Here is a 26,393-nt window from a genome sequence, read left to right as displayed (position 1 = left end):
ATGAGCCGTGATAACCTCCCCAAAATGAGGTTGGGAGGTGGTAAAAGAATCTTGATTTAAAACGTAGGTATTAGTTTAGCTGAAGGCATTCGACTGATTTGAGGTACTTGGGTCCTCGAACAAGCTAGGACACCATGTCAACCTAAGGCATTATCATCAGTTTAACCGAAGGCACTGCAGTGCAACAAGCATATCACACGTATCACAAGAAGCAAGCTATTGTCAATAAATACAGATAACCTATTCTCTGGTTAGTTGAAGTCAAAGATGGGTTCTGCATGAAAGAAATGGCGACAAATCCAATTTTCACTGGAGCAAAAAGTTCTTGGACAGCAGTCACCAAAAGCAGCAGTCTCAATAACCTTACTAGGACAGCATGCACCCACCAAGAGACATCCATTCTCAGTGAACACCTTTTTGTCAGACACCAGTAGAAGGAGAAGACACCAAATTTCGAGAGAAGAATATCCAGTAACACTGTCATCAACTTAGTCACGGTAAATGGTAAAAGATACTTGCAGTAGTGACCATACTTCCATATATACTGCTTTTCCTAATGGGAAGACAAAATGCTCTTCAAGGGAATCCATATCTACGAGAACTTAAGGTGCAAAGAATAATGACTGCTCGATAATGAAAACACCTGAAGAAACAATGTGTGAAATTTTAGCAAAAAGCAATAAGAAGGATTAGTGAATATAAGAAATGAAAGCAAAGTTATCAAGACAAAAGAGGGTTCCCATTGATGAAAATAAATATATAAATCCGCTAACTGAAAAACATACCAAAAGATTTAGCTGGCAAAATGAAGCATGGAAATCAGATAAAAGGACTTGGCAAGGAAAAAAATACCCAATGCCCATATGGCCAGTACTCATGCTTGTAAAGCCAGCCACACCTAACAAATCCACAATCAGAGACTTGCCAATAAGGGAAAAAGTGTAAGGGAAATGATCTATACACAAAATGCTTGCAGAGGGATTCCTCATCATTAACTTGGAAGACATTCCAAGGTGAAAAAAGTAATTACATTTAGTCTGGCGAGGGGAAAAAAGTAAAAAGATCTAGATGAGGACTTCCTTCTCTTAGTGGGAGCACAACCTCCTTCCTGATTTTTATGGCAAAGAGAGAGCCAGAATTGGACAGCATATCAATAGGAAAACTTAGCAGAATCATCTAACCTTATAAATTATATGTCAAAAAAAATGATCGAACTCCTTCAGCCCTGACTAAAATACAGTACGAGAGACTAATCATGAACTGAGAATAATTATGCCTACAACAATTAAATTTTCAACTGGACAACTTATTTTACTAAGAATCATATCAAGTTATATATATGCAGCGACTCTCAACATTATAATAAAGTTACAATTGAATTTCTTCCCAACAGATTAATTTGTGTTTGGTATAAGGCAGTAGAATGGGAGCTTTGCTGCGGCTTATCATTAAGCTCAATTTTAAAGACTTACCCAAGTATAAATTAGTGATCATATATTAGTGCTAGAGTGAAGTTGATGTACAAGGCACTATAGCGGAGCTTTGCTGTGGTAAGTTTACTTGGAGGAAAGAAGAATGAAGCGACCAATGCTGGGAATAGTCAATGTCTGTGTCCGACTGAATCAAAGATCAACCAGCTGAAATTGAGAATGTGTCAACTATATATGTATGTTCAAGCAACAGGAGCATTGGCATCGACAGAGTAAAATGAGTTTGTTTCTCGTGATAATAAGACTATCCCCAACAATTTGACCGGATTAAGAACATAATCTGCACTGGGAGGAGCTACGAAGATGCTATCCTGGGTAAAATGGATGAGACCTCAAATCTGCAAGGTAACATCCCTCCTGCCACAGGAATCATCAAGTTTTATAAGGTTCCAATTGAGTTCACAGAACATTCGTATGGGAAAAGGTGAAAAGACAATTACTTGCAAAAGTGCCCATGTCACCTGGATAGTTTGTAAAATGAAATTTCTAAAAGAGATAGGAATAGATGCCAATTCCCCCATATTAAGGCAAAACATTCAAAATATCTCCAATTAAGAAGCTTGACTTAGACCACCCACAATTAGATGCCACAAATGAAAATCAAAGACTAGCTAGCAGAAAATCCCCACCAGTAATTTCGCAAATCCCAAGAATTTGTAGTCTCCATAAAATAAAGATCATGGGCCAAGGACATCACTTCCAACAGTTAGCACATCACTGTCCAAGAGTTAGCACATCACACCCTGACCAAACTGATAACAAGTGCTAGCTGCAAAACTATGCAGATACAAAGTTGCACAATTTTATCAACACACAACTATGTTGAAGAGTCCAAAAATACAAGAAGAGTTATACAAGTTCCAAACATCCTGCAGGAAGGTGCAATTTCTTTGCGAGGTCTTCAAAACAGATAGTTTTTCTTGTCAAGTTCAACATCAGGAATAGCTCGTACAACAGATGTACCCCAACTAGAGCAACATGTCCAGTGCACCATCTTATTTAAAGAGCGACCTTATAAAAGACGCAAAAAAATTCAAACCATCAATTCCACGTCTCCCAGCGAGCATATTCTCAAGCATCCTTGCAAATAGTGTTTTCAAGGTACAAACTAGAGCCAGCTTCCTCAGAAAATGATGAGAATAGGATACAAGTTTCAAAGAGAATGAAGCGAGCGAGCTCGTGGCCAAGTAACTCTCCATTTCAACACACATGGCAAATTTTTATCAGCTGGAGATTCAATATAAAGAGAATCCCAAAGAGAGAGCTTCTACGGACTGCACCGAACCAACCGAAGTACAAATGAATAATCTGCCATGATGTTAGTGAATATCTGCCATTGATGTGTGCCACCAAATGACCAAACAAAGCAACTGGACTTAGCCTTGAAACAGGACTTTGTAGTTTTATCCACTGAAGTTCACAGAAAAAGAGGGAAGCACGACATCATTGAAGAGAGAGATGAACTGGTGCCCAAAATTAACCATTTATTCCAAAAATAACCCCAGAATAAGCATAAAGAAAAAGCCCCAAGGCCAAGCAAAAACTAGACCTAGCCTTGCACAATACTCAATTGTAGTAATTGTAGTTTATCCACTGAAGTTCGCAGACAAAGATGAGGGCACGACATCATTGAAGAGAGAGAATTGAACTGACACCCAAAATAAACCATTTGTGCCAAAAATTACCCCCAGGAGAAGCAAAAAGTAAAAGCTTGCTGAGTCAAATCATTCCCCTACAAGTCAAGTTAAAATGGGCCAATGCACTGCAACACAAACTAGGTCGAATTCAGCATAATTTGCAACAAAAAGACTCCAACCTAGATGGATGATTCAATAATATTATTCCATTACTTCAATTTGCCAGGAAGAGGATTAGATGTTCATTGCATCTCCTCTAATCCCTGAAAATGAAACTATTATAGCCCAGATCTTTGCAGAGTTCATGCAGCAACAGACAATCACTATAGAAAGATAATAACCTTCTACCTTCCCCATCTCAAGAACTTCGATTCTCCAGATTTGATCAATTATTATCCTCACATGGTCCTCGGTGAGATCGCTCTAAACTGGAACAAGCACCCCGTCGACGACTGAATAAATTCGTATAGCACGGATAGGGAGACTTGAAACATAATAACGTTGATAAATGTTTCTGTATAAAATCAGAGCCTTCGCCAACATTATTCTGGAAATAGGCCCCAGCCAGATGCTTCAAAATTCATGCTGTCAAATCAAATATCAAAGCAAATGAAACCGATCATAAGACAACCCTTATCTCCAATTAGAAGGAAGATGACTCCTAAACAAATGTTGCAGAGCCAATGCGAAAGAGATACACTAGAACCATAATTGGAGTATATGGATGACAGAACATCATTGGCAAAGGATCATGCCGCAATTGGAGATGTATAAATTCATATTCCTAAAGAGCTTCAACAGCTATGCTTGGTATATACGAAGTAAAAGTTCACCCGTCGTACGTCAGGGTATCATAAGAGATCAGAAGGAGAAGTAGACTGAACTCCATGCTCAACAGATATGATAAAACCTCAAATCAAAGCTTATTCACTGCAGGATCATCGTCTCCCTTCAGTTTCACCCATCTAAAAATAACCACAAGATTTGACACACTCCCCAACCAAGCACCTAGTGTCTGATCCTCCCAGCCTAACCAGCCATGTCTGCAGACAGCAAACAAGTAACAACACAGCTTTGTGATAGATAAGAAACAAGAGAATCAGCAGAAAGGAGAGAACCGGTCAGAGCCAATCAGCAATGCCAAGGGAAGTTATGTCTAGATGGCTGTCCTGTCAACATCCCATGTGAGGCCTGATCACATATGCCAAGAATGAAACACGAGAAGAAAGAGACCTAGTTATGAAAGGAACCTACGGGGTGTATGTTATTAGGAAGCTAAAAGGCAAAAGCACAGTACCGGTTCATCTTTTCAGAATGAGATGCTAAGAGTTTGCAACAATTATATCTTCCAGGCGGAAAAGTCTTCATAGTCCCATAATGAGAACCTAAAATATACAGAAATTAGGCCCTCAAGGTGGCACTACAAACTAAAAACAACCCATCTCACCTACAGAGCACCTTTTTATTTTTTTGGGGTCAAAGAACACCTTATTTGTATGACAAACAGAGATCTTACGCCAAGCGTCAAACCCTCAAAGCAAAGCCAAGCTAGTTCTCGCACATCCTATCATAAAAACGCGGCCAATATATCAATTGATTATGGATTGATCCATACATGGAGTGAGGAGATCAAAAGAACCAAAATCCAAGAAGTGGAAGCTTATCCAATTTCAAACAAAGCCTGGACTCCACAATTCATCAACTCAGCCGCACAGAAGGATGGATCAATCCTAATCCACAAATACATGTATAAGGAGGACCGTCAACACTAACAATGTCCATGACCACTCAACAACCACCTAAAAGCACAGAAATCGCCTGATAAATCAAAAAGTTGCACGAAAGGTTCTATACCAAAAGAAAGCACATCAATCGCATAGAATGAAAGCCTAAGCTAACTACATTCTGTGAAGCTAATATCCCGGAAAAAAGGCAAGACGAATAAATCGCACATGCAAACCCGGCAAAAACTTTTCAACCTGTAGAAGAATAAGAACTTAACGACAATTATCTCACTGCTCCCCAAGATCATCTTGGCAGGAATTCTCTTTAAAATTAGGAACTCAACTGAAGAAAAATTTAAATCAAGACAACAAAACGCCTAGAGATCTTCAAAATTTCAATCCATCGACCGTCCTGAAGATGTGATCAAAGACTTCTTCCCAAAATCAAGCAAATAAGACTGCATAATTTGATCACCACTCCTCCAAGAAGCCCATACACCTTATTCTATGTAAACTGAACAGCTTCTATGTGTTTATCATCCTTAGACGACAATGCTCAGATGAAGAGATTGCCAATCCACCGAAATCCAGACCGGTTAAAAATTATGCAGAGATCACTCTATTGATGAACCATCCAACATCATCGCTTTAGTTAAAACACTACATATTATAGCATTTGGTAAAGACTTGGCAAAGTAACCATGTAAATGTTACTGCAAAAAACAATGTGAAAAACAAATATTTTTTTTTTTGGAAAAGAACCTATCCTGCAAGTTCCAAATGATAGAAAAAAGGGGCAATAGGTCAAACCAAAATAACATCTCAGCGTAAGAAATTACCATCTAAACAACACCAATCCTTCAAAAAAAAAAAAAAGGAACATCAACTATCAAGGAAAAAGGTAAGATACCCATACAATCCCGTAGAGAGCGGCTCTAATCTGCCAAAGGACAACTGATATCAGCTATCATCTTACAATATTCAGAAGACCATCCAAAATCAGTTAAAAAAGGAAATAAAATTGAAAGTCACAAGTGCCAACCAAAGTCAGATTTGCCAAGAGTCGTCTACTATAAGAGCACCGCGACAAATATATTCTGCATAAACTGTTTGAATGATTTCCAAAAGTGAATCCATTAGTGATTGTAGTTCATATATGAGATAAGAATGATGAGAAGCAAGCCACAACTAATGTGGACCTCAAGCTTTTCAGACTTGTAAACAACTCCTACAGCAGAAGAAAGTCGACGATTATTGACCTTCTAAAAACAACTGAATACAGAGATAAAGTGCCAAAGAATTAAGGATCGTGTCTAATCAAACCATACCTCTAATATCCAACTATAAAGAACCATAAGATTAAAGACGCTCCATATTGAAGTTAGAGGTAAAGTCCTTGCTATAACCAATTGCTGACCTATAGAAGAAAGATAACTGAATGGCGATCCTCTTACTTTAATAAAAAAATATAGAAACTAGAGTTAATAGAACTATTTACTGCCCAGAATCCAATAAATAAGAGCTTATCCACTTTCAAACAAAGCCCGGTCTGTCACAATTCATCATCTCAGCCTAGCAAAAAAGGCAATGGATCACCATTTCTCAAATTCAGTAAACCTTCAACCTAAAGCAATTAGAACAAGACAATTATCATCTCAATACTTGCCGCCACCCAAAGATAATAAATGACAGAACGAATTTTCAAAAACAAACATCAGTGTCAATGCAGGAAATTATTAAGAGTTTCAGTTCATCCCCCAGTACTCCCAGTCCACCAACCCAACATTATACTGCAAAGGAATCGTCAGTCCCAAAAAAAGGTCGAACGCTTTATTCTATGCAACAATTGACCAAACTCTTCATATTTACTGTTCCTGACAACTTCCTCGGAAGCAGAGACCAGTACATCAGAGAGAAGTTACTTCAAATCCACTTAATAGTTCCAGAATCTGCTCGTTAAACAACTATATAGATTAAGAAATAAATGGCCAAAGGAGGAGAGTAAATCCTAATGATGTCCATGACCATGGCATAGTCCCAAAGAGGCAACGGGAACAGAAGAAATTAAGCTTCTGCAACAAACCAGATGCTTCTGAAACTAAACCGAGAAAGTAATCGGCTCATCAACCATTAAGAAATAGAAACAAAATAAGAAAGATTAAGAAAGCGAATCATGAAAGATATCTGAAGTACATCAATTCAAAAGAAGATGCTACCAGTATACACTGAAGTAAAACCAACTCTGTTAGCAATAAGCCTTCAGTCCCAATAAGCAAAGAAAACCTACCACATATACATTTATATGGCCATTAACAAAGTCCGTCTCAACTCAAACAACCTCTCGCACCTAAAGAACACTAGATCACCTCTTTTTCTGTACTGATAGAAAACACGGATGTCGTGTAAAAAGAAAGGCAAAGCAACCTAGGTAATACCTGGAGCCAATTCCAGGGTATGAATCTTACATATGCTATCTCCATGATTTATCAGAGATCCAATTAGTGATCGTAGCACACGGATGAGAATGAAGAGAAACAAGCTAGAATGTGTGTGGACCTTTTCCAGACAAGAAAGATCTCTCAAAGAAAAGCTTGTCCTATGCAACAATGCTTATGCAGCAACAAAGAGTCATCACTGATCAACACTCCACATTGAAATTGATGAGGCAAAGTATTGCCTCGACCGAACTCTGACCTGCAAAGGAAAGAGCATCATCTGAACGTTCCAACTGAACCACAAGATAACAAAAGTGGAAGACAAATTAGGAATTGTTGCTGATGCAGCAAGAGAGAACGTCCCTGATCACACACTCCATATCGAACTTGGCCAGGTAAACTATTGCCTCAACCACACTCTGATCTGCAAAGGGAGGAGAACTAGATCTGATCTTCGGATTAACTAGAAAATAACAAGACTTAAGGACAAGTTTCATTCAAACCAATAACTGCCTAAAATCCCAGAAGCAGGAGCTCACCCAATTTCAAAATATTATCAACTCAGCCCCACAGAATACACAACAGATCACCAGCTATCAAATCCAGTAAAACTCTCAACCTGTAAAAGAAGCCTAGAAGGTTGTCAAAATTTCAGTCCATTGTTTGTCCTGAAGACAAAGACTTCTAGATCGTCAAACTCAACCAAACAGTGCAAGATAGATCATTAGTACACCAAAAAGCCCAATTGTCGTATTCAAGTAACCAACTGACCGGTTGCATTGTGCTCACAACATCCTCAGACAAAATGATCACTCCAAGAAGAAAGAAGCTTGTCAATTCATGGAATAGTGAATACCAGAATCACCTCATAATACCATTAAATGGAAAGATCAATTAATGATGAATCAATCAGCGACCAGAGGAGCCTGAACCCAAACCCTGACGATGTCCACAACATGGCAAAGTCCCAGAGAGGCGAGGCATAACCTTCGGAAAATAACATAGCATGAACAGAATCAGACTGATTAAACAATCAATCAAGAAACAAAGAGAAAAGAGGGATTAAGAGCGCGTTATGGGAGTGATGTCTCCGCTGAAGAGTACTTTGCAGAGGCTGTCAACTAATAGACACAAGATGGGACTGAAGGATGAGGACACGAGGGAGGGACAATTTCTAGGAAGGAGACACCGGCTTTTGAACTTCAATAAAAATAACACGAAGCGGATCTGGATTGAGTAGTGATCTGTTGGGGAGCGTACACCTTGCAAAGAAAGAGCCATCACAGATCAAACATCGACCAATCACTGACCTCCAAAGGAATAAGAATTGGTTTTCACTCAATAGGAAAGCTATGTGACTGGAGAATTTCATTCAAACCGATAACTGCTTCAAGAAACGATAGAGCTTATCCAGTTCCAGAAAATCATCTGCTCGCGGCAGATCATCACTTGTCAAGACAGGCAAAACTCCAACCTGTAAGAGGGTTACAACTAGACCATAATCAACTCCCAAGGATGAAAGACTGAAGAAAAAATTTCAATCAAAACCAGTAAATTTCGGTCCATCGCCTGGTCCAGGTTGGAGTGGAGTGAAGCTTGAGGGACGCCTTCTCCGAAGTTACGAGGCTATTTTGCCGAATCTCAACCACAAAAAGCCAGCAAAAGGATCATCAGCCATTGAAAAAGCCCGAACACCTAGTTTTATGAAACAAACCGACCAGTGTAAGCGTATTCATCATCCTTCCCATCCTCAGACAAACAGTTCGCTCCAGGGGGAAAGAAGCCACTGCGAATCACCCAATAACAAAATCCAGAAGCAGCACATAAAACAAGTAAACGGAAAGATCGATGGGTCGATGAATCAATAAAGGATCAGAGGAGGAGCTAGACCAAGCACTTCCCATAACGACATCCTCAGACGAACAGATATGATCCAAGAGGAAAGAAGCCGCTGCCAATTCACGGAATAACAAAAATCCTGAATAACCTAGAAAAATAACAATGCAAAAACCCATCGGTCTAAAAATCACTGAGCGTAAACAAGATAATTCCGATAACCATGGGCATTGTCCCAAAGAGGCCAAGCGAAACCCTCAAGAATCTCGCACCAGGGGTTTCTGCAACCAGATGCTTCAAAAATCAGAGACACAAAGCAATGGGCCCACCAACAATCAATCAAGAAATGGAAACAAAAGAAGAAGAGTTGTTGAAGAACAGTGAATCATAATTGATACTTGTGCAGCAAGAAAGAACCATCACTGATCATAGAGACTCCATATCGAAATTGATGAGTTAAAGTATTGCCTCAACCAAACTCAGACCTGCGAAGGAAAGAGAACATCTGACGATTCCACCTTAACACCTTAACAAGAAGATAACAGAAGTGGATGACAAATTAGGCATTCATGCTTATGCAGCAAGAACGAACATCACTGATCACGGACACTCCATGTTGAACATGTCCAGGTAAAGTACTGCCCCGACCACACTCTGATCTGCGAAGAGAAGAGAACTAGATCTGATCTTTCGGATTAATTAAAAAATAACAGAACTGAAGGACAAGTTTCATTCAAACCAATGACTGCCAAAAATCCGAGAATCAGGAGCTCATTCAACTTCAAACAATTGTCAACACAGCCCCACAGAAAACGCAACAGATCACCAGTTGTCAAATCCAGTAAAACTTTCAACCTTCAAAGAAGACTAGAAGGTTGTGAAAATTTCAGTCCATCCCTTTGTCTCAAGACACATACTTCTAGATCATCAACTCGACCAAACAGTGTGAGACAGATCATTAGTCCTCCAAAACGCCCAAATGTTGTATCCTATGTAATCAACTGACCAGTTGCATTGAATTCATTGTCCTCAGACTACATCCTCAGACAAAATGATCGCTCCAACAGGAATGAAGCCACTGCCAATCAATGGAATAGAGTATAGCTGAATCAGCTCATAATACAATCAAAATTGGAAAGATCAATCAATGATGTGACCAACAATTAAAACAAGCGCAAACCATGACGATGCCAAAACATGGCAGAGGCCTGGAGAGGCGAGGCATAACATTCAAAAAATAACATAGCATAAACAGAATCAGACTGATTTAACAATCAATCAAGAAAAACAAAATAAGAAAAGGATTAAGAGCGCATTTCGGGAATAATGTCTCCTTTGAAGAGTTTTTCGAAGAGGCCGTCAACTGAGATAGGAACACATGCACAATTATAGCTGCAAGATGAAGGATGAGGACAGGAGGGAGGGACAATTTCTAGGAAGGAGACACCAGCTTTCGAACTTCAATAAAAATAAGACGAAGCGGAACCAGATTGGAAGTTATCTGTTGGGGAGCGTACACTTTGCAAAGAAAGAATCATCATAGATCACACATCGACCAGACCTCCAAAAGAAATAGAATCAGTTTTCACATCAATAGGAAAATCATGAAACTGAAGAACAAATTTCATTCGAACCAATAACTGCCTCAAGAAACGATAGAGATTATCCAGTTTCAGATAATCATCAGCTCGCGACAGATCACCACTTGCCAAGACCGGCAACACTCCAACCTGTGAGAGGATTAGGACTAGACCATAATCAACTCCCCACGATAAAAGACTGAAAGAAGAAATTTCAATCAAAACCAGTAAATTTCAGTCTATGCCCCTGTCTAGGATGTGATCAAAGACTACTAAGTTCATCGTCTCAAGAGCAAAAGGATCATCAGTCCTCCGAAACGCCCAAACACTTAGTTTAATGAAACAAACCAACCAGTGTCGCCGTATTCATCGTCCTTGACATCCTCAGACAAACAGTTTGCTCCAAGGGCAAAGAAGCCACTGCGAATTCACCAAATAACAAAATCCAGATGCAGCTCGTGAAAAATTAAACGGAAAGATCGATGGGTCGATGGATCAATAAAGGATCGTAGGAGGAGCTAAACCAAACATCGTCCTTGACATCCTCAGACGAAAGAGATAATGATCCAAGAGGAAAGAAGCCACTGCCAATTCACCGAACAACAAAATGGAAAGATCGATCGAGGGCGAGGCGTAAACCAAGTAGTTCCGATAACCATAGGCATCGTAGGCCGAACGAATCCCTCAAGAATCTCTGCAACAGGGTTTTCTGCAACCAGATGCTTCAAAACATCAAGACCGAGATAGCAATCGACCGATCAACGATCAATCAAGAAACGGAAAACGGAAACAAAAGAAGAAAGGCCGACGGAGAACGCTAAATCGCGATCGCGATTCTTCTCCCCGATGACGCTATCGCAGGGGCCAGGGGAGAGAGAAGAGGGGAAACGCGAGCACAACTGAAGTATCCAAGGTGGAGAGGAGAAAAGGGCGGTTATTTATAGGAAGGAGGATGCACCGACTCCGGATCGATCGCTGAGTAACAACAATCTGCAGCAGAGTCGTGATTGGACGGTTGTGATCTGTTGACAGGTCAAAATAGGAAAGGCGGTGGGCTGCCAATTCCGACTTTGACGCACACGGTAATCATCGTTTTTTTTTTTTTGCGTAAAAAGATTAGGATGGAAGCTCGCAGCGAATCATCCTTGACCACGTGTCCTGAGTTGCGTAATTGACGTCCCCAGGAAGAAAATTCCCACTGACTTCCGGTCATCCAATCAATTTTGACCCACCGCCTTAGCCAATTTAGAGCCCGATGAGAGCTGCGGGCTCTATTGGACTTTGGTAATCGCTTAGGTCAAAATTCCCTAAAGCAGTCATTTTATTCTTTTAAGAAGAGTTATTTATCTAAAAAAATGTCAGCCATTCTCGCATTTTTTTTATTTAAATATTTACATACACAAGTATAATTTTTGTTATCTATATTTTCATTTTTTTTCTTTCAAATTCAATTCAAGAGCAGATTTCCATACGGCTAAATCAATTCCAAGGGAGAATACTGAAGTATCAAGTACAAATAACACTATCATTAATTCTTGTATTTGTATTCAAAAATCAAAACCGATCGTAAACTTTTTAAAAGCGCAACTCATCGTCTTGTTGACTTGACACAGTAAAAAAATTGTTCATGGGATCCTTTTCATAAAAAAAAAAAACTACTCTCTCTCTTTCTTTAGCTTTACGATGCTCATGGCTACATCCGAGTGCCCACGGCGGCTTTGGTGTTGTCAGCGCCAGTTGTGGGGTCCAAGGTTGCAACGGTGGAGGCCATTGGTAAGGGAGGGCGATGAACAATGGGGATAGGATAAGTTAAAAGGAGAACAATAAAAAAATGGCTCACCATCACTCCCTCTATTATAACTCCGAATGCTATGATTGGCAATTTAACTGCAAAGGCTGCAGGTGAGGTCAAAGCCGACATGTTCGGCGACGAGAATGACGGGAAAGGAATCGAGCACGGGTTCCTTGTCGGGATCCCGTATAGATCCAGGTTCTCGCTAAACGAAGGTGAGTTCTGATTCATCAGCATGACAGACTATACAATCGTTGCGGGAGAAATCGAGGGTGGTGTTGCCTCAAATCTCCCCAACAATGCCCAGCCGACCGTGGGACTCGCACTAGCCTTTTCAGTGAGAAAATTGCTTTTGTAGATGCATATCTAAAAATGGAGTTAGAAAGTACCATCTTAACGGAAGATCAAAACATTGGATCCTTTTGAAAGAAATACTATATATGATGTGAATGGCATATGCTACTCCCCTCTATCATGATTTTGAATGCTAGCTAGCATTTGCAATTTGGTAGCAATAATCGACTGTGTGAATAAAAGTACTTCTTTAAGTTTAAATCCAGATTAGGAAGTTGTCATTAAATTTATTTTTGCTCTCACAGGAGGTGTTAAAGGAATAAACAAATTTGAATGGTTGTCTTTTATGATAGGATCGAAATGTGAGGATCTTAGAAGACGGAGATTTATCCTTACTTAGCCTTAGGAATGAATTTTTCGGGATAATTCAATCGCATTTCGGGATAATTCAATCGCGTAAATGAACTCATGGTGAGGAAAGAAAAGGTGATGAACTCGGATAGCATTCCAGGGCATGTTTGACAATGTTTTTTCTCTGTTTTTTTCCCCAAAACAGAAATATGTTTGTGTACATCAATTCATTTTTCTATTCCCAGAAATAGATTTAGAAAAAAATATGAAATAAAAAAAAATTCCCATTTTAAAATATTATGAGCAATTATCCACGTTTGCACGGAGACGGCAACCAATTGGAGAAAGAAGGAAGGGAAGAAAAAAAGAAAGAAAAAAAATTAAAATATTATTAAAATTGTTCAAGGTAGTCTACGGTTATGGTGCTGATTTTCGATCAAAATTGATTGAATGAGCCAAATTAACGCAAATACAAAATAATAATCCAATTGACAAAAAAAAATAATTTAAGACTAAATTAGCAATAAATTTAATTTTTTTTTTTGGTAATTATCCCGCTATCCAAAGGAAATAATTTATTATCAATTCATTATCTTCTTCACAGCCAAAGGATAATTTACTAGCAAAGTCTACACGAGCATTTGAAATTGCGAGGATTTCTCAGTATCTAACAATTGACAGAGAAGCCATGTTTAACGATTGCGAGTTGTCCGAATCTTTAATTTTAAGTCTTGAGAAAAACGTAACAAAGATCTCATGTTTTTTTGTCTGTTTGTTTTGTGTCATTTCATCTAAACCTAAGCCATCTACACGTATGAAAATAAATAGATACAAAAATTTACGTGGTTCGGCCAAATTGACCTACATCCACGGATGAAAAGGAGCACATTATCATTATAAACCCAGAATTACAACATGGCGGCCGTCTAGATTCAATTTCTCCCTAGGAAACATAATGCCATAATCTAAAGATAACCCATCCCTACTTGAGCAGCAACAACTGGATCTGCTCCCGCTGACTACTCTTCATCTCCTAAACGTTTCTGCTGACTTCACTACGACAGAAGAAAACACAAACATTCACAGAGCAGAACGTTCACTACAGATGGGATAAGGTCTCGTTCTTTAAATCAAGACGAGGTTGCACTCTCTCTAGCCAACCTAGCTGCCATAGCTGCACCCTAACAAAATTCAATGGCCGCCACATTTCTGAGAATAGCCTTCGTCACCAGAGTTTTTCACCAATTCTGAGGTTGGCACGATAGTTGCATAATCGGCGCTATACAAATGTTCTTGAGGTTGGCACGACAGTTCCCAAATTTTTATGCCAACACTATTCACAAAACGCATGCGATACAACTGCTCTTGTGCTGCAGGAGGGTCCTGTCAATATGAATACAAACGTGACATTTGAAGAATGCTCCAAAACACAAATCATAGCACATAAGATAGTACAAAGGGCACGCATCATTCTAGAACCCACCCCTCTTTATCAACATGGATTTGCAGGGACAGTTTGCTAACGTTGGCTTGACGATACTTCTTGCAATTAAGCCTGGCTCCGCCACCATACATATATAACGCAAGTAAGAGCAAAATCCCTGGCCTTTCACATGATCAATAACCCTTGAAAACTGTAACAGATGATGAATTAATGAAGGAGCTGAGAAACACAGATCGATGGACCTGGCTCTGAACAGATTTGAAATCAGCACGACAACCAGGAGCTGAGGGACATGCAAATAGAAGATCCCATCTTCCTCAAATAAACAGATTGAGAAATCTGCAAGGTAACCCTCTTCTCCCACTTGTCATCCAAAGAAAAAGATGATAGTCAACAGTCATAACTACGTTCAAACTTCAAATTAAAGAGAGGGATTCTGAAAGGATTCAAATCCAAACATTGAACTTCTACTGATTGCTCCATGATCATATTCATGTGTCCTGAAGATGATTCCAAATCTGAACGTCCAAGTGAATCTCAAGACAGTGAACATATGGCCAAAAATACATGTTCAGGTCCCTAGGAGGCGAAGGAGATCCAACCAAGACCTCTTCATCAGTACGAATGTCTATAGGTGTGACTGGCATCTCAGTTAGTTCTCAATTTCTTGACCTCTTGATTTCTGACAGCACAAACGATATGGCCTTGCAAGGTAAGCATCAATGAGAAGGAAAACGAGTAATACTAACACACACTAAGAAATTGCCTCTTGATCAGAATTAGAGATAGCTTTCATAAGGCAGATGAAAAGAACTCTGGAAAACAGAACCGTCAAGTCCTCAGGTATGCAGCTGAAAGTCCACAGGAGTCTTACCGGATATCTCCGATTCAATGGTGACAGTTTCAATCTTCAGAACAAAAAACCATTGTAACCAGAGCACCGTAGAGCAAAGCATTTTGCTTGGGAATGGATACTGGTGCCCATGATGAACGGCTTGCTAAACCCCAAACAACTGCAAGCAGAGACGCGTCAACCCACTCCCCTCAACTGAGCAACCTAGCCTTTCCAGCTATTGGTGGAATAAGCACATTTTTAAGACATGGGGACCCATTCTAGTTTCAAACCCATCCAAGTCCCCAGTGAGCAGGTTTTTTTATTGGGATCAAGTACGTACCTAGTACGCTTGTACCACAGACAACCTTACATACAGGAAAGAGCAATTCACCTCTCTTCCATAAGTCTGATGTGTTAAAAGCCTCATCAACAAATGACTAAGGCAAATTGACAAAGGTAAGACAAGGACAACATCCGATGTGTGAATAAGCAATCAATCTTATGTTCCATGAGTCCCATGGGCTATAAAAGCCTCCACACATTGGATTTGAAAATCATATCCACAAAAAGTTAAATTCCTAGGCACATGACCGAATCTTCCAAAACAAGCGCTCTAGAAAACCAAATGCAGGAACAAATAGGACCGACATTATAATCAACCCAAACCAGAAGCCAGAACGGCACAAATAAGGACTTTCTGATGTCTCTTCTCAAGTTCATCAGACCTGAAGTCACCCTGCAAACAGCATCTAAACTAAGAATCTGACAATAGATGATTACACGTGCCATGCGCGCATCTCATGTGAAGTCTTAGTTCCTCAAAGACCTAAGAGAGAGAGCAAAGAAAGAAGCCACCATAAAATTCACTTTTAAGTGATATTCAAACTTCATCCAACCAATCCACAAACCATTTTCACTTCCATGACAGGAATCTCTTCAACAATGCTTCCGGTGGATCAATACTTCACGATATGGGGTCCATTATCCATCTACTTAGATGTTGGAGGAGAAGTGAAGAGAAAGGACAGACGGTGTTCAGTCGTGCGTGCCTAGAGCAAGTGCAACCCTGCCATTTTAAAGGCTGCAAACTGTAATCAACTTTAGAGTTCTATTCAAAGATCATCATCAACAAGACAGACTGCCAAATATCTAGCAACCCAATCAAACAAGTCTCGACCTCTAATCCATTAATGGCAAAATGTCAGAAGATGATACTACCGGTCCAGCCAATATGAAGGGGATCCCACCACTTGATGCCAATGTAGGTTCTACCGCTCAAAAAATTCTGCACAGGTCAATCCAATTTTCACAATAGAAATCAAAGAAAAGCACACTTAAAAAAAAAAAAAAAAAAAAGCACAGACAAGGGCAGTCGCTAATGTGCGTCCTTAAGGCCCGACTGATTGAGGAAATCCAGCCCAGTATAATATGTCCAGTTGCCAGTTTATGTTCCTACTTCCTATTGAAGAATCCGTACCAGAAAAGAACACAAAAAGTGCATATCAACGGGCCAATACTAAACACCAATGAGATATAAGACACGGTCAACTTCTCTTCAAATTCATCCAACAAGGTAGCCACCCAACTTTCAGAGTGAACAGCTGTCCAGATAAGAGTTTCAAGAGTGATACTGATAGAGCACATCACTGGGTCCACGTTGTGAAAAACAAGAGAAAACCAATGAGCTGTGATAACATACCCCAAAAGACGTCAGGAGATGGTAAAAAAAGTCTTTAGGAATTAGTTTAACTGAAGGCGTTCGACTGAGTCTAGGTACTTGGGTCCTGGAACAAGCTATGATACCATGTCAACCTATGGCATTAGCATCAGTTTAACTGAAGGCACTGCAGTGCGACAATTGCATTATACGTATCACAAGAAAGAAGCTATTTTCGATAAATATGGACAACCTATTCTCTGGTTAGTTGAAATCAAAGATGGGTTCTGCATGAAAGAAATGGCGACAAATCCAATTTTCACCGAAGCAAAAAGTTCTTGGACAGCAGCCAAAAGCAGCAGTCTCAATAACCTTACTCGAACAGCATGTACCCACCAAGAGACATCCGTTCTCATTGAAAACTTTTTGGTAGACACCAGTAGAAGATACCCAATTCTGAGAGAAGATTATCCATCATCAACACAGTCACAGTAAATGGTCAACAATATTGTGCAGTGACCATACATCATAGATACTGCTTTTCCAAATTGGAAGACAAAATGCTCTTCAGGAGAATCCAATCTACAGGTACTTAAGGTGCAAAGAGTACTGACTACCTGATAATGAAAATGCCTGAAGAATCAATAAGTAAAATTTTAACAAAAAGAAACAAGGATCAGAATATAAGAAATGAAAGCAAAGTTCTCCAGATAAAAAGGGGTTCCTATTGTTGAAAATTAGTATAATCCGTCAACTGAAAAGCATACCAAAAGATTTAGCTGGCAAAACAAAGCACGGAAATCACATAAAAGGACTTGGTAATGGAAAAAAAATTCCCAATGCCCATGTGGCTGGTAGCCTGGTACTCATGCTTATAAAGCCAGCCACATCTAACAAATCCACAATCAGAAACTTACCAATATATGGCCAAAAAGTGAAAGGGAAATTGATCTATACACAGAGGCATTCCTCCTCATTAACTTGGCAGAAATTCCAAGGTGAAAAAAGTAGTAACATCTAGTCTGGCGAAAAAAAAAGCATAGATCTATGTAAGGACTTCCTTCTCCTAGTGGGAGCATTTCTATGGCAAAGAGAGAGCTAGGGTTGGACAGCACATCGATAGGACGACTTAGTTTTACTAACAAGCAGAATCATCTAACCTCCTATATTATATAAAGAATTCCTTCAGGCTTTACTAAATACAGCATGAGAGGCAAATCACAATACAGAATTAAATTCTCAACTGGACAACTTGTTAACTAAGAATCATATCAAGTTATATACAAGCAGCAACTCTATACATTATTATAAACTAACAATTGAATTTCTTCTCAACAGATTAATTCATGTTCAGTAGAAGCCAGTGGAATGGAGCTTTGCTGCGGATTATCATAATGCTCGGTTTTATATACTTACCCTTCACATTAGAGATCATAGATTAGTGCTAGAGTGAAGTCAATATAAAAGGCAGTATAGTGGAGCTTCGCTGTGGTATCAAAGTCAATTTACTTGGAGGAAAGAAGAACACACCGACCTTAGATGTATAGATGTTCAAGCAACAGGAGCATTGGCATCAACAAAGAATGAAATTAGTCAGTTTCTTGTGATAATAAGACTATCCCAAACGCTTTGACCAGAATAAGAACATAATCTGCACTGGGAGGAGCTACCGAGATGCTATCCGGGGCAAAAGGGATGCTATCCAAGTTTGATAAGGTTCCAATAGCCTTCACGTGGATAGTTTGTAAAATCAAATTTCCGTAAGGCCCATGATTACTAGTTAGCAAAACTTAGGAAACTTGACTTAGAACACCCACAATTAGAAACCACAAATGAAACTCATTGTGGAATCTCAAGAATTTGAAGTCTTCACAAAATAAAGATCATGGGCCATGGACATCACTTCCCAGAGTTAGCACATGACACCCTGACCAAAATGATAACAAGTGCTATCTACAAAATTATGCTTGATTTTTTGCCAGCCACAACTGCCTAACTTGTGCGCAGATACGAAGTTGCACAATTTGCTCAACAAAGTGAGCAAATGAAAATGGACAGAAATATGTTGAAAAGTCCAAAAATACAATTTCTTTGCTAGGTCTTCAAAAAAGTTAGTTTTCCTTGTCAAGTTCAACATCAGGTATAGCTCTAAAAACACATGAACCCTACCTAAAGCAACATGTCTAGGGCACCATCGCATTCAAAGAGCGAGCTTATAAAAGATGCAAAAACATCCAAACCATCCAAGTCACGTCACACGTCCACACAAGCATATTCTCGGGCATCCTTGCAGATATAGTTTTGAAGGTACAAACTAGAGCCAGCTTCCTCAGAAAACGATGACAATAGGATACGAGTGTAGGAGAGAATAAATGGTGAATCCATGTAGAGGGATCAAGCGAGCTAGTGGCCAGTAACTCCATTCAACACACAAGGCAAATTTATATCAACTGGAGATTCAATATAAGGAGAATCCCGAAGAGAGAGCTTCTACAGACTGCACCAAACCGATTGAAAGTACAGACGGACAATCTGCCATGAAGTTAGTTAATATCTGCAATAAGTTTGCCATCTCACAAGGTAGAAACATCTGATAAGTCGAACTGCCATCGATGTGTGCCCCCAAATGACCAAGCAAAGCAACAAAGAGACTTAGCCACGAATCCACTGAAGTTCACAGAAAAAGATGAGAGCACAGCTTCATCGAAGAGGGGGGCCTGAACAGGCACCCAAAATAAACACCAAAGTACCCCCAGGAATAGCAAATAGTAAAAGCTTGCTGAGTCAAATCATTCGCCTAAAAGTTAGTTCAAAATGGGTCAATACACCACAACACACTATCGAATTCAGCATAATTTGCAACAAAAAGACTCAAACCTACATGGATAATTCAATAATTTTATTCCATTACTGTAATTCGGCACGAAGAGGACTAGATGTTCATCGCATCTCCTCTAATCCTTGAAAATGAAAACATCATAAACCAGATCTTTGCAGAATTCATGCAGCTACAGACAATCCCTATTGAAAGATCCGGTCATCGCTCATTACCCCAATCCACAAGAAAAACACAATTCAGTATCTCAATAAACATAGCTGCATTAGATAATAACATCCTGCCTTCCCAAACTCAAGAACTTTGATTTAACAGCTTTGATCAATTAGTATCCCCATGCGGTCCTTCGTGAGATCACTATAAACTGGAACAAGCACCCGTCAACGACTGAATAAATCCGTATGGCGCATGGAAGCCACCAAATTAGTTGATATGATCAGGGGGAGGCTTGAACCTTAACAACATTGATAAATGTTTCTGTTTAAAATCAGACCCTTTGCCAACATTATTCAGGAAATAGACCCGAGCCCGATGCTTCAAATTCATGCCTTCAAAGCAAATAGCCAAGCAAATGAAACCGATTATAAGACAAACCTTTAATATCTTCAATTAGAAGGACGATGACTCCTAACAACCCTTGCAGTGCTGATGAGAAAGTGATACACTAGAACCATAATTAGAAGATTTAGACCACAGATCATCATTGGCAAAGGATCTCGCTGCAATTGGAGATCTATAGATTCATAGCCCTAAAGAGCTTCAACAGCTATCCTTTGTATGTACAAAGTAGAAGTTCACCTATCGTACATTAGTGTATCATAAAAGATCAGAAGGGGAAGTAGACTGAACTCCATGCTCACCAGATATGTTAAAACATCAAATCAAACCTTATTCACTGCAGGATTGTCGTCTCCCTCCAGTTTCACCCATCTAAAAATAACCACAGATTTGACAAACAACCCAACCAAGCACCTAGTGTCTGATCGTCCCAGCCTAACCAGCCATGTCTGCTGACAGCATACACTTAAAAACACAGCTTTGTGATGGATAAGAGACAAGAGAATCAGCAGGAAGGAGAAAACGGGTCAGTGTGCAAGCAATGCCGAGGGAAGTTATGTCAAGATGGCTGTCCTGTCTACATCCCCAAGTGAGGCCTGATCACATATGCCAATAATGAAACACAAGAAAGAAACACACCTTCTGGTTATGAAAGGAACCAACATGGTGCAGTGTATTAGGAAGGTAAAAGGCAAAAGCATAGTACCAGTTCATCTTTTCAGAATGATATGCTAACAGTTTGCAACAATTATATATTAGGTCCTGGCAGAAAAATCCTCATAGTCCCATGACAAGAATCTAAAAAATACGGAAATTAGGCCCTCAAGGCACTACAAACTAAAGGCAACCCATCTCACCTACAGAACATTGTCCCAACAATGTTACTGCACCAGAAGAAAGTATCACATCAGTGGAAAATGTAGGCTCGGATATCTTACTGCAAATAAGGAGACTTAGTACTTCTCTTCTTGCAAAGTATTGTCCAACAAAGAGGCCATCCAATGACAACCAGAGATCTTAAGTGAAACTTCAAACCTTCAAAGCATAGTCAAGCTAGCTCTCACACATCCTGTTCAAGGTAGCACTACAAACTAAAAACAACCCATCTCACCTACAGAACACCTTATATGTAGAATGTCCTCAACAATGTTACTGCACCAGAAGAAAGTATCACATCAGTGGAAAAAATAGGCCAAGCAAACCCATAGGGATATCTTATTGCAAATAAGGAGACTTAGCACTCTCTTCTCGCAAAGTATTGTCTAACAGAGAGGCCATCCAATGTCAACCAGAGATCTTGCTTCGAACTTCAAACCCTCAAAGCATAGGCAAGCTATCTCTTGCACATCCTATCATAAAGCACGGCCAAAGTATCAATTGATTATGGATCGATCCACACACACATGGAGAGTGAGGACATCAAAAGGAACAAAAATCCAAGAAGTGGGAGCTTATCCAATTTCAAACTCAGCCGCACAGAAAAGGCGATACATCATATCACTTCTTAAATCTGGCAAAACTCCAGCCTATGCAGGAATCTGAACAAAGACAATGACCATCTTTCCACACCAAGGGAATCAACTGAGGAATGAGATTCAACGAAAACCCAAGTGCCTACACAACAGCAGTTCATTGGAATTTCAGTTCTTCACCCGGTCCTGAAGATGGTCAAGGACACTGCCCACATCCACCAACCCAACCAGAGATAGATGTGAATAGATTGTCGACTCAAGAAAAGCTTAGTTATTCTAAGCAATAATTGACCAACCTCATCATATGTACCATTCCTTAGAAAACATCCTTAATCAAAGAGATCGCTTTAAAACAACAGAAGCATGGATCAATCCATCAATAAATGATCAAAGGAGGAGTCAAAACACTAACAATGTCCATGACCACTGCTCAACAACCACCTAAAGCACAGAAATCACCTGATAAATGAAAAAGTTCCATGAAAGGCTCTGTACCAAAAGAAAACACATCAATCATATAGAATGAAAGCCTGAGCTAACTAAATTGTGTGAAGCTAGTATTCCCCCCAAAAAAAAAAAAAAAAGGCAAGACGAATAAATCGCACGTGCAATATCTGAATGGTTTACCATCCATTGATTTAGTGATTACAGCATGCATTCTAGAAGGAAGAGAAACAAGCCAGAACTTAAGAGGACCTCAAGCTTTCCAGACTCATAAATATTGCTACAATGGAAGATGGTCAATTATTATTCATCTTCCAAATACAACAAAAGTCAACATCTCAAGGAAAGAAGAGCTTGTTAAATGAAGAAAGACTATGGAGCTAGAAAGAACCATCACAGATTGAAGACGGTCCACATCGAACCAGGAGAGGTTTGCATTGAAGGAAGGAGAACTAGGCCCTAATCATCTCACCATAATCAGGAAAAAGCAGAAGCGGACAACAAACTTCATCCAAACTAATAACTGCCTAGAATCCATGAAACGGTTGCATGTCCAATTTCAAACAATCATCAACTCAGGCCCACAGAGATCACCACTTCTCAAACCCAGTAAAACTTCAACCTGAAGAAAAATTAGAACTTAACAATAATTCCCTCACTGCTCCTCAAAGATGATCAACTGAAGACAAATTTAAATCAAAACTACAGAATGCCTAGAAATCTTCAATATTTCAGTCCATCGCCCATCCTGAAGATGTGATCAAAGACTACTTCTGAAATCAAGCAAACAAGACTGCATAATAGATCACCACTCGCCCAAGAAGCCCACACACCTTTTTCCATATAAACTGAACAGCTTCTATGTATTTATCATCCTTAGACAACACGCTCAGATGAAGAGATCACTCCAAGTGGTAAGATGCAACTGCCAATCCACTGAAATCCAGACAGGTTAAAAAAAAATTATGGAAAGATCACTCTATTGATGAAGCCTCCAACATGATCGCTTTATAAATGAAAACACATATTATAACATTTTGGTAGAGACTTGGCAAAGTAATCAGGTAAATGTTAATGAAAAAAATAGTGAAAAATGAATGTTTTTTTTTGGAAATAACTCCTACAGCAGAAGAAAGTCAACAATATTGACCTTCCCAAAACAACTGAATACACAGATAAAAGTGCCAAAGAATTAAGGATCTCGTCTAATCAAACCATACCTCTAATGTCCAACTATAAAGAACCATAAGATTAAAGGCGCTCCATAATGAAGTTAGAGGTAAAGTCTCAGCTTTAACCAACTGCTGACCTACAGGAGAAAGATTTAACTGAATGGTGATCCTCTTGCCTTAATAAAAAATATAGAAACTAGAGTGAGTAAATATCGGAACTATTTACTACCTAGAATCCAATAAATGAGAGATTATCCAATTGCAAACACAACTCGGTCTCCACAATTCATCATCTCAGCCTTGCGAAAAGGCAGTAGATCAGCAGTTGTCAAATTCAGCAAACCTTCAACCCAAAGCACTTAGAACTAGACAATTATCATCTCAAATCTTGCCACTACCCAAAGATAATAAATGAAAGAAACAAATGCTAGATAAGAATAATAAGTGTCCATGCAGGAAATTATTAAAAGTTTCAGTTCAAGCTTCAGTTCATCACCCAGTACTCCTAGTCCACCAACCCAACATTATACTGCAAAGGAATCGTCAGTCCCGAAAAAGCTCAAACAATTTATTCTACGCAACAATTGGCTAAACTCTTCATATTGACTGTCCCTTACATCACATCCTCGGAAGCAGAGATCCGACCATCAGAGACAACTAAATAGACCGACCGACCAATCAATTAATAAATGGATAAAGGAGGAGAGTAAATCCTAATGATGTCGATGAACATGGCAAAGTCCCAAAGTGGCAACGGGAACAGAAGAAATTAAGCTTCTGCAACACACACAGATGCTTCTGAAAATTAAACCTAGAAATTAATTGGCTCATTAACCGTTAAGAAATACAAACAAAATAAGAAAGATTAAGAATGCAAATCACAATACATATCTGAAGTACATCAATCCAAAATAAGATGCTGCTGCAACACACACAGATGCTTCTGAAATTAAACCTAGAAATTAATTGGCTCAATAACCGTTAAGAAATACAAACAAAATAAGAAAGATTAAGAATGCAAATCACGATACATATCTGAAGTGCATCAATCCAAAATAAGATGCTGCAGTATGCACTGAAGTAAAACCAATTCTGTCAGCTACAAGCCTTCACAGTCCCAATGACCAATAAAACCTACATCATAGACATTTATATGACGATTAACAGAGTCCAATGAACTCAAACAACCTCTCGCACCTAAAGAACACGGAATAACTGTTCTAGGTAATGCAGGAGCTAGTTCCAGGACAGGGAAAAAGAGCACGACTTATAAATCTTACATACGCTATTCTCCGTGATTTATCTGCGATCCAATTATTGATCGTAGCACACAGATAAGAATGAAGAGAAACAAGCTAGAACGTGTGTGGACCTTTTCCAGACAAGAAAGAGCTCATAAAGAAAAGCTTGTGCAATGCATTGATGCTTATGCAGCAAGAAAGAACCATCACTGATCACAGACACTCCATGTCAAAATTGACGAGATAAAGTACTGCCTCGACCAAACTGTGACCTGTGAAGGAAAGAGAACATCTGACCATCCCACCTTAACTCGAAGATAACAGGAGTGGCTGACAAATTAGGAATTGATGCTTATGCAGCAAGAAAGATCATCACTGATCACAGACACACCATGTTGAACATGTCCAGGTAAAGTACTGCCCCAACCACACTCTGATCTGCGAAGGGAAGACAACTAGATCTGATCTTTTGGATTTAGAAAATAACAGAACTAAATGAACTGCCTAAAATCTGAGAAGCAGGAGCTCATTCAACCTCCACAGCCCCACAAAAAATGCAACAGATCACCAGCTGTCACATCCAGTAAAACTCTCAACCTGTTAAAGAAGCCTAGAAGGTTGTGAAAATTTCAGTCCATCCATTTGTCCTGAAGACACAGACTTCTAGATCAACTCAACCAAACAGTGCAAGATAGATCATTAGTACTATCAAAAACCCAAATGTCGTATTCTATGTAACCAACTGACCAGCTCCATTGTAATCATTGTGCTCAGACAACATCCTCAGACAAGATGATCGCTCCAAGAAGAAAGAAGCCACTGCCAACTCATGGAATAGTGAATACCAGAACCAGCTCATAATACAATTAAGTGGAAAGATCAATCAACATCAGAGGAGCGCAAACCTTAACGATGTCCACAACAAGTACCAGAGAGGCGAGGCATAACCTTCTGAAAATAACATAAAATAAACAGAAGCAGACCGATTTAACAATCAATCACTCTGAAGAGTACTTCGCAGAGGCTGTCAGCTGAGAGAGGAACACATGCATAACCACAAATGCAAGCTGAGACTGAAGGATGAGGACACGAGGGAAGGACAATTTCTAGGAAGGAGACACCGGCTTTCGAACTATAATAAAAATAAGACGAAGCGGATCTAGATTGAATAGTGATCTGTCGGCGAGCTGTGCAAAGAAAGAACCATCACAGATCATACCTCGACCAATCACAGATCATACATTGACCAATCACTGACCTCCAAAGGAATAGGAATCGGTTTTCACATCAGTTGGAAAACTATGGGACTGGAGAACAAATTTCATTTGAACCGATAACTGCCTTGAGAAATGATACAGCTTATCCAGTTTCAGACAATCATCAGCTTGCGGCAGATCACCCACTTGTGAAGACAGGCAAGACTCCAACCTGTGAGAGGATTAGGGCTAGACCATAATCAACTCCCAAAGATAAAAGACTGAAGAAGAAATTTCTATCAAAACCAGTAAATTTCGGCCTATCGCCTGGTCCGAGTTAGAGCGGAGTAAAGCTTAAGGAGCCCCTTCTCCCAGAGTTACGAGGCCATTTTGCCAAAT

The 26,393-nt window shown here is 39.5% G+C and overlaps 1 protein-coding gene and 2 long non-coding RNA genes across 30 annotated transcripts in view; 2 read left to right on the top strand and 1 right to left on the bottom strand.

Moving 5' to 3' along the window:
- The window catches only part of LOC115751595, a 45,617-nt gene that overhangs the window by 2,366 nt on the left and 16,858 nt on the right, over positions 1 to 26,393 (bottom strand). For 6 of the 28 annotated variants that reach the window (XR_007197680.1, XR_007197674.1, XR_007197676.1 and 3 more), the window contains one exon: positions 20,612 to 21,065. The exons of 1 other annotated variant lie outside the window; for it this stretch is intronic. Coding sequence is in view for 1 of the 27 variants with exons in the window: in XM_048275335.1 (XP_048131292.1) it covers positions 9,723 to 9,781; positions 25,546 to 25,619; positions 25,707 to 25,746; positions 26,057 to 26,226 (343 nt within the window). In the remaining 26 variants the exon portion in view is untranslated. 21 more of the 28 variants (XR_007197669.1, XR_007197671.1, XM_048275335.1 and 18 more) reach the window with 20 other exon arrangements.
- LOC125313956 lies at positions 13 to 17,350 on the top strand. Its single transcript, XR_007197703.1, has 2 exons — positions 13 to 67; positions 17,156 to 17,350. It is a non-coding gene; the product is annotated as an uncharacterized LOC125313956 (long non-coding RNA).
- On the top strand, positions 1,401 to 4,094 carry LOC125313958. The gene is made up of 3 exons (XR_007197705.1): positions 1,401 to 1,670; positions 1,713 to 1,722; positions 3,988 to 4,094. It is a non-coding gene; the product is annotated as an uncharacterized LOC125313958 (long non-coding RNA).

Source organism: Rhodamnia argentea, chromosome 2 (genome assembly GCF_020921035.1).
Source record: "Rhodamnia argentea isolate NSW1041297 chromosome 2, ASM2092103v1, whole genome shotgun sequence".
In the NCBI taxonomy this organism is placed as follows: domain Eukaryota; kingdom Viridiplantae; phylum Streptophyta; class Magnoliopsida; order Myrtales; family Myrtaceae; genus Rhodamnia; species Rhodamnia argentea.
The sequence above is the reverse complement of the archived record's forward strand: the minus strand, read 5'-3'. Positions and strand labels throughout refer to the sequence as shown.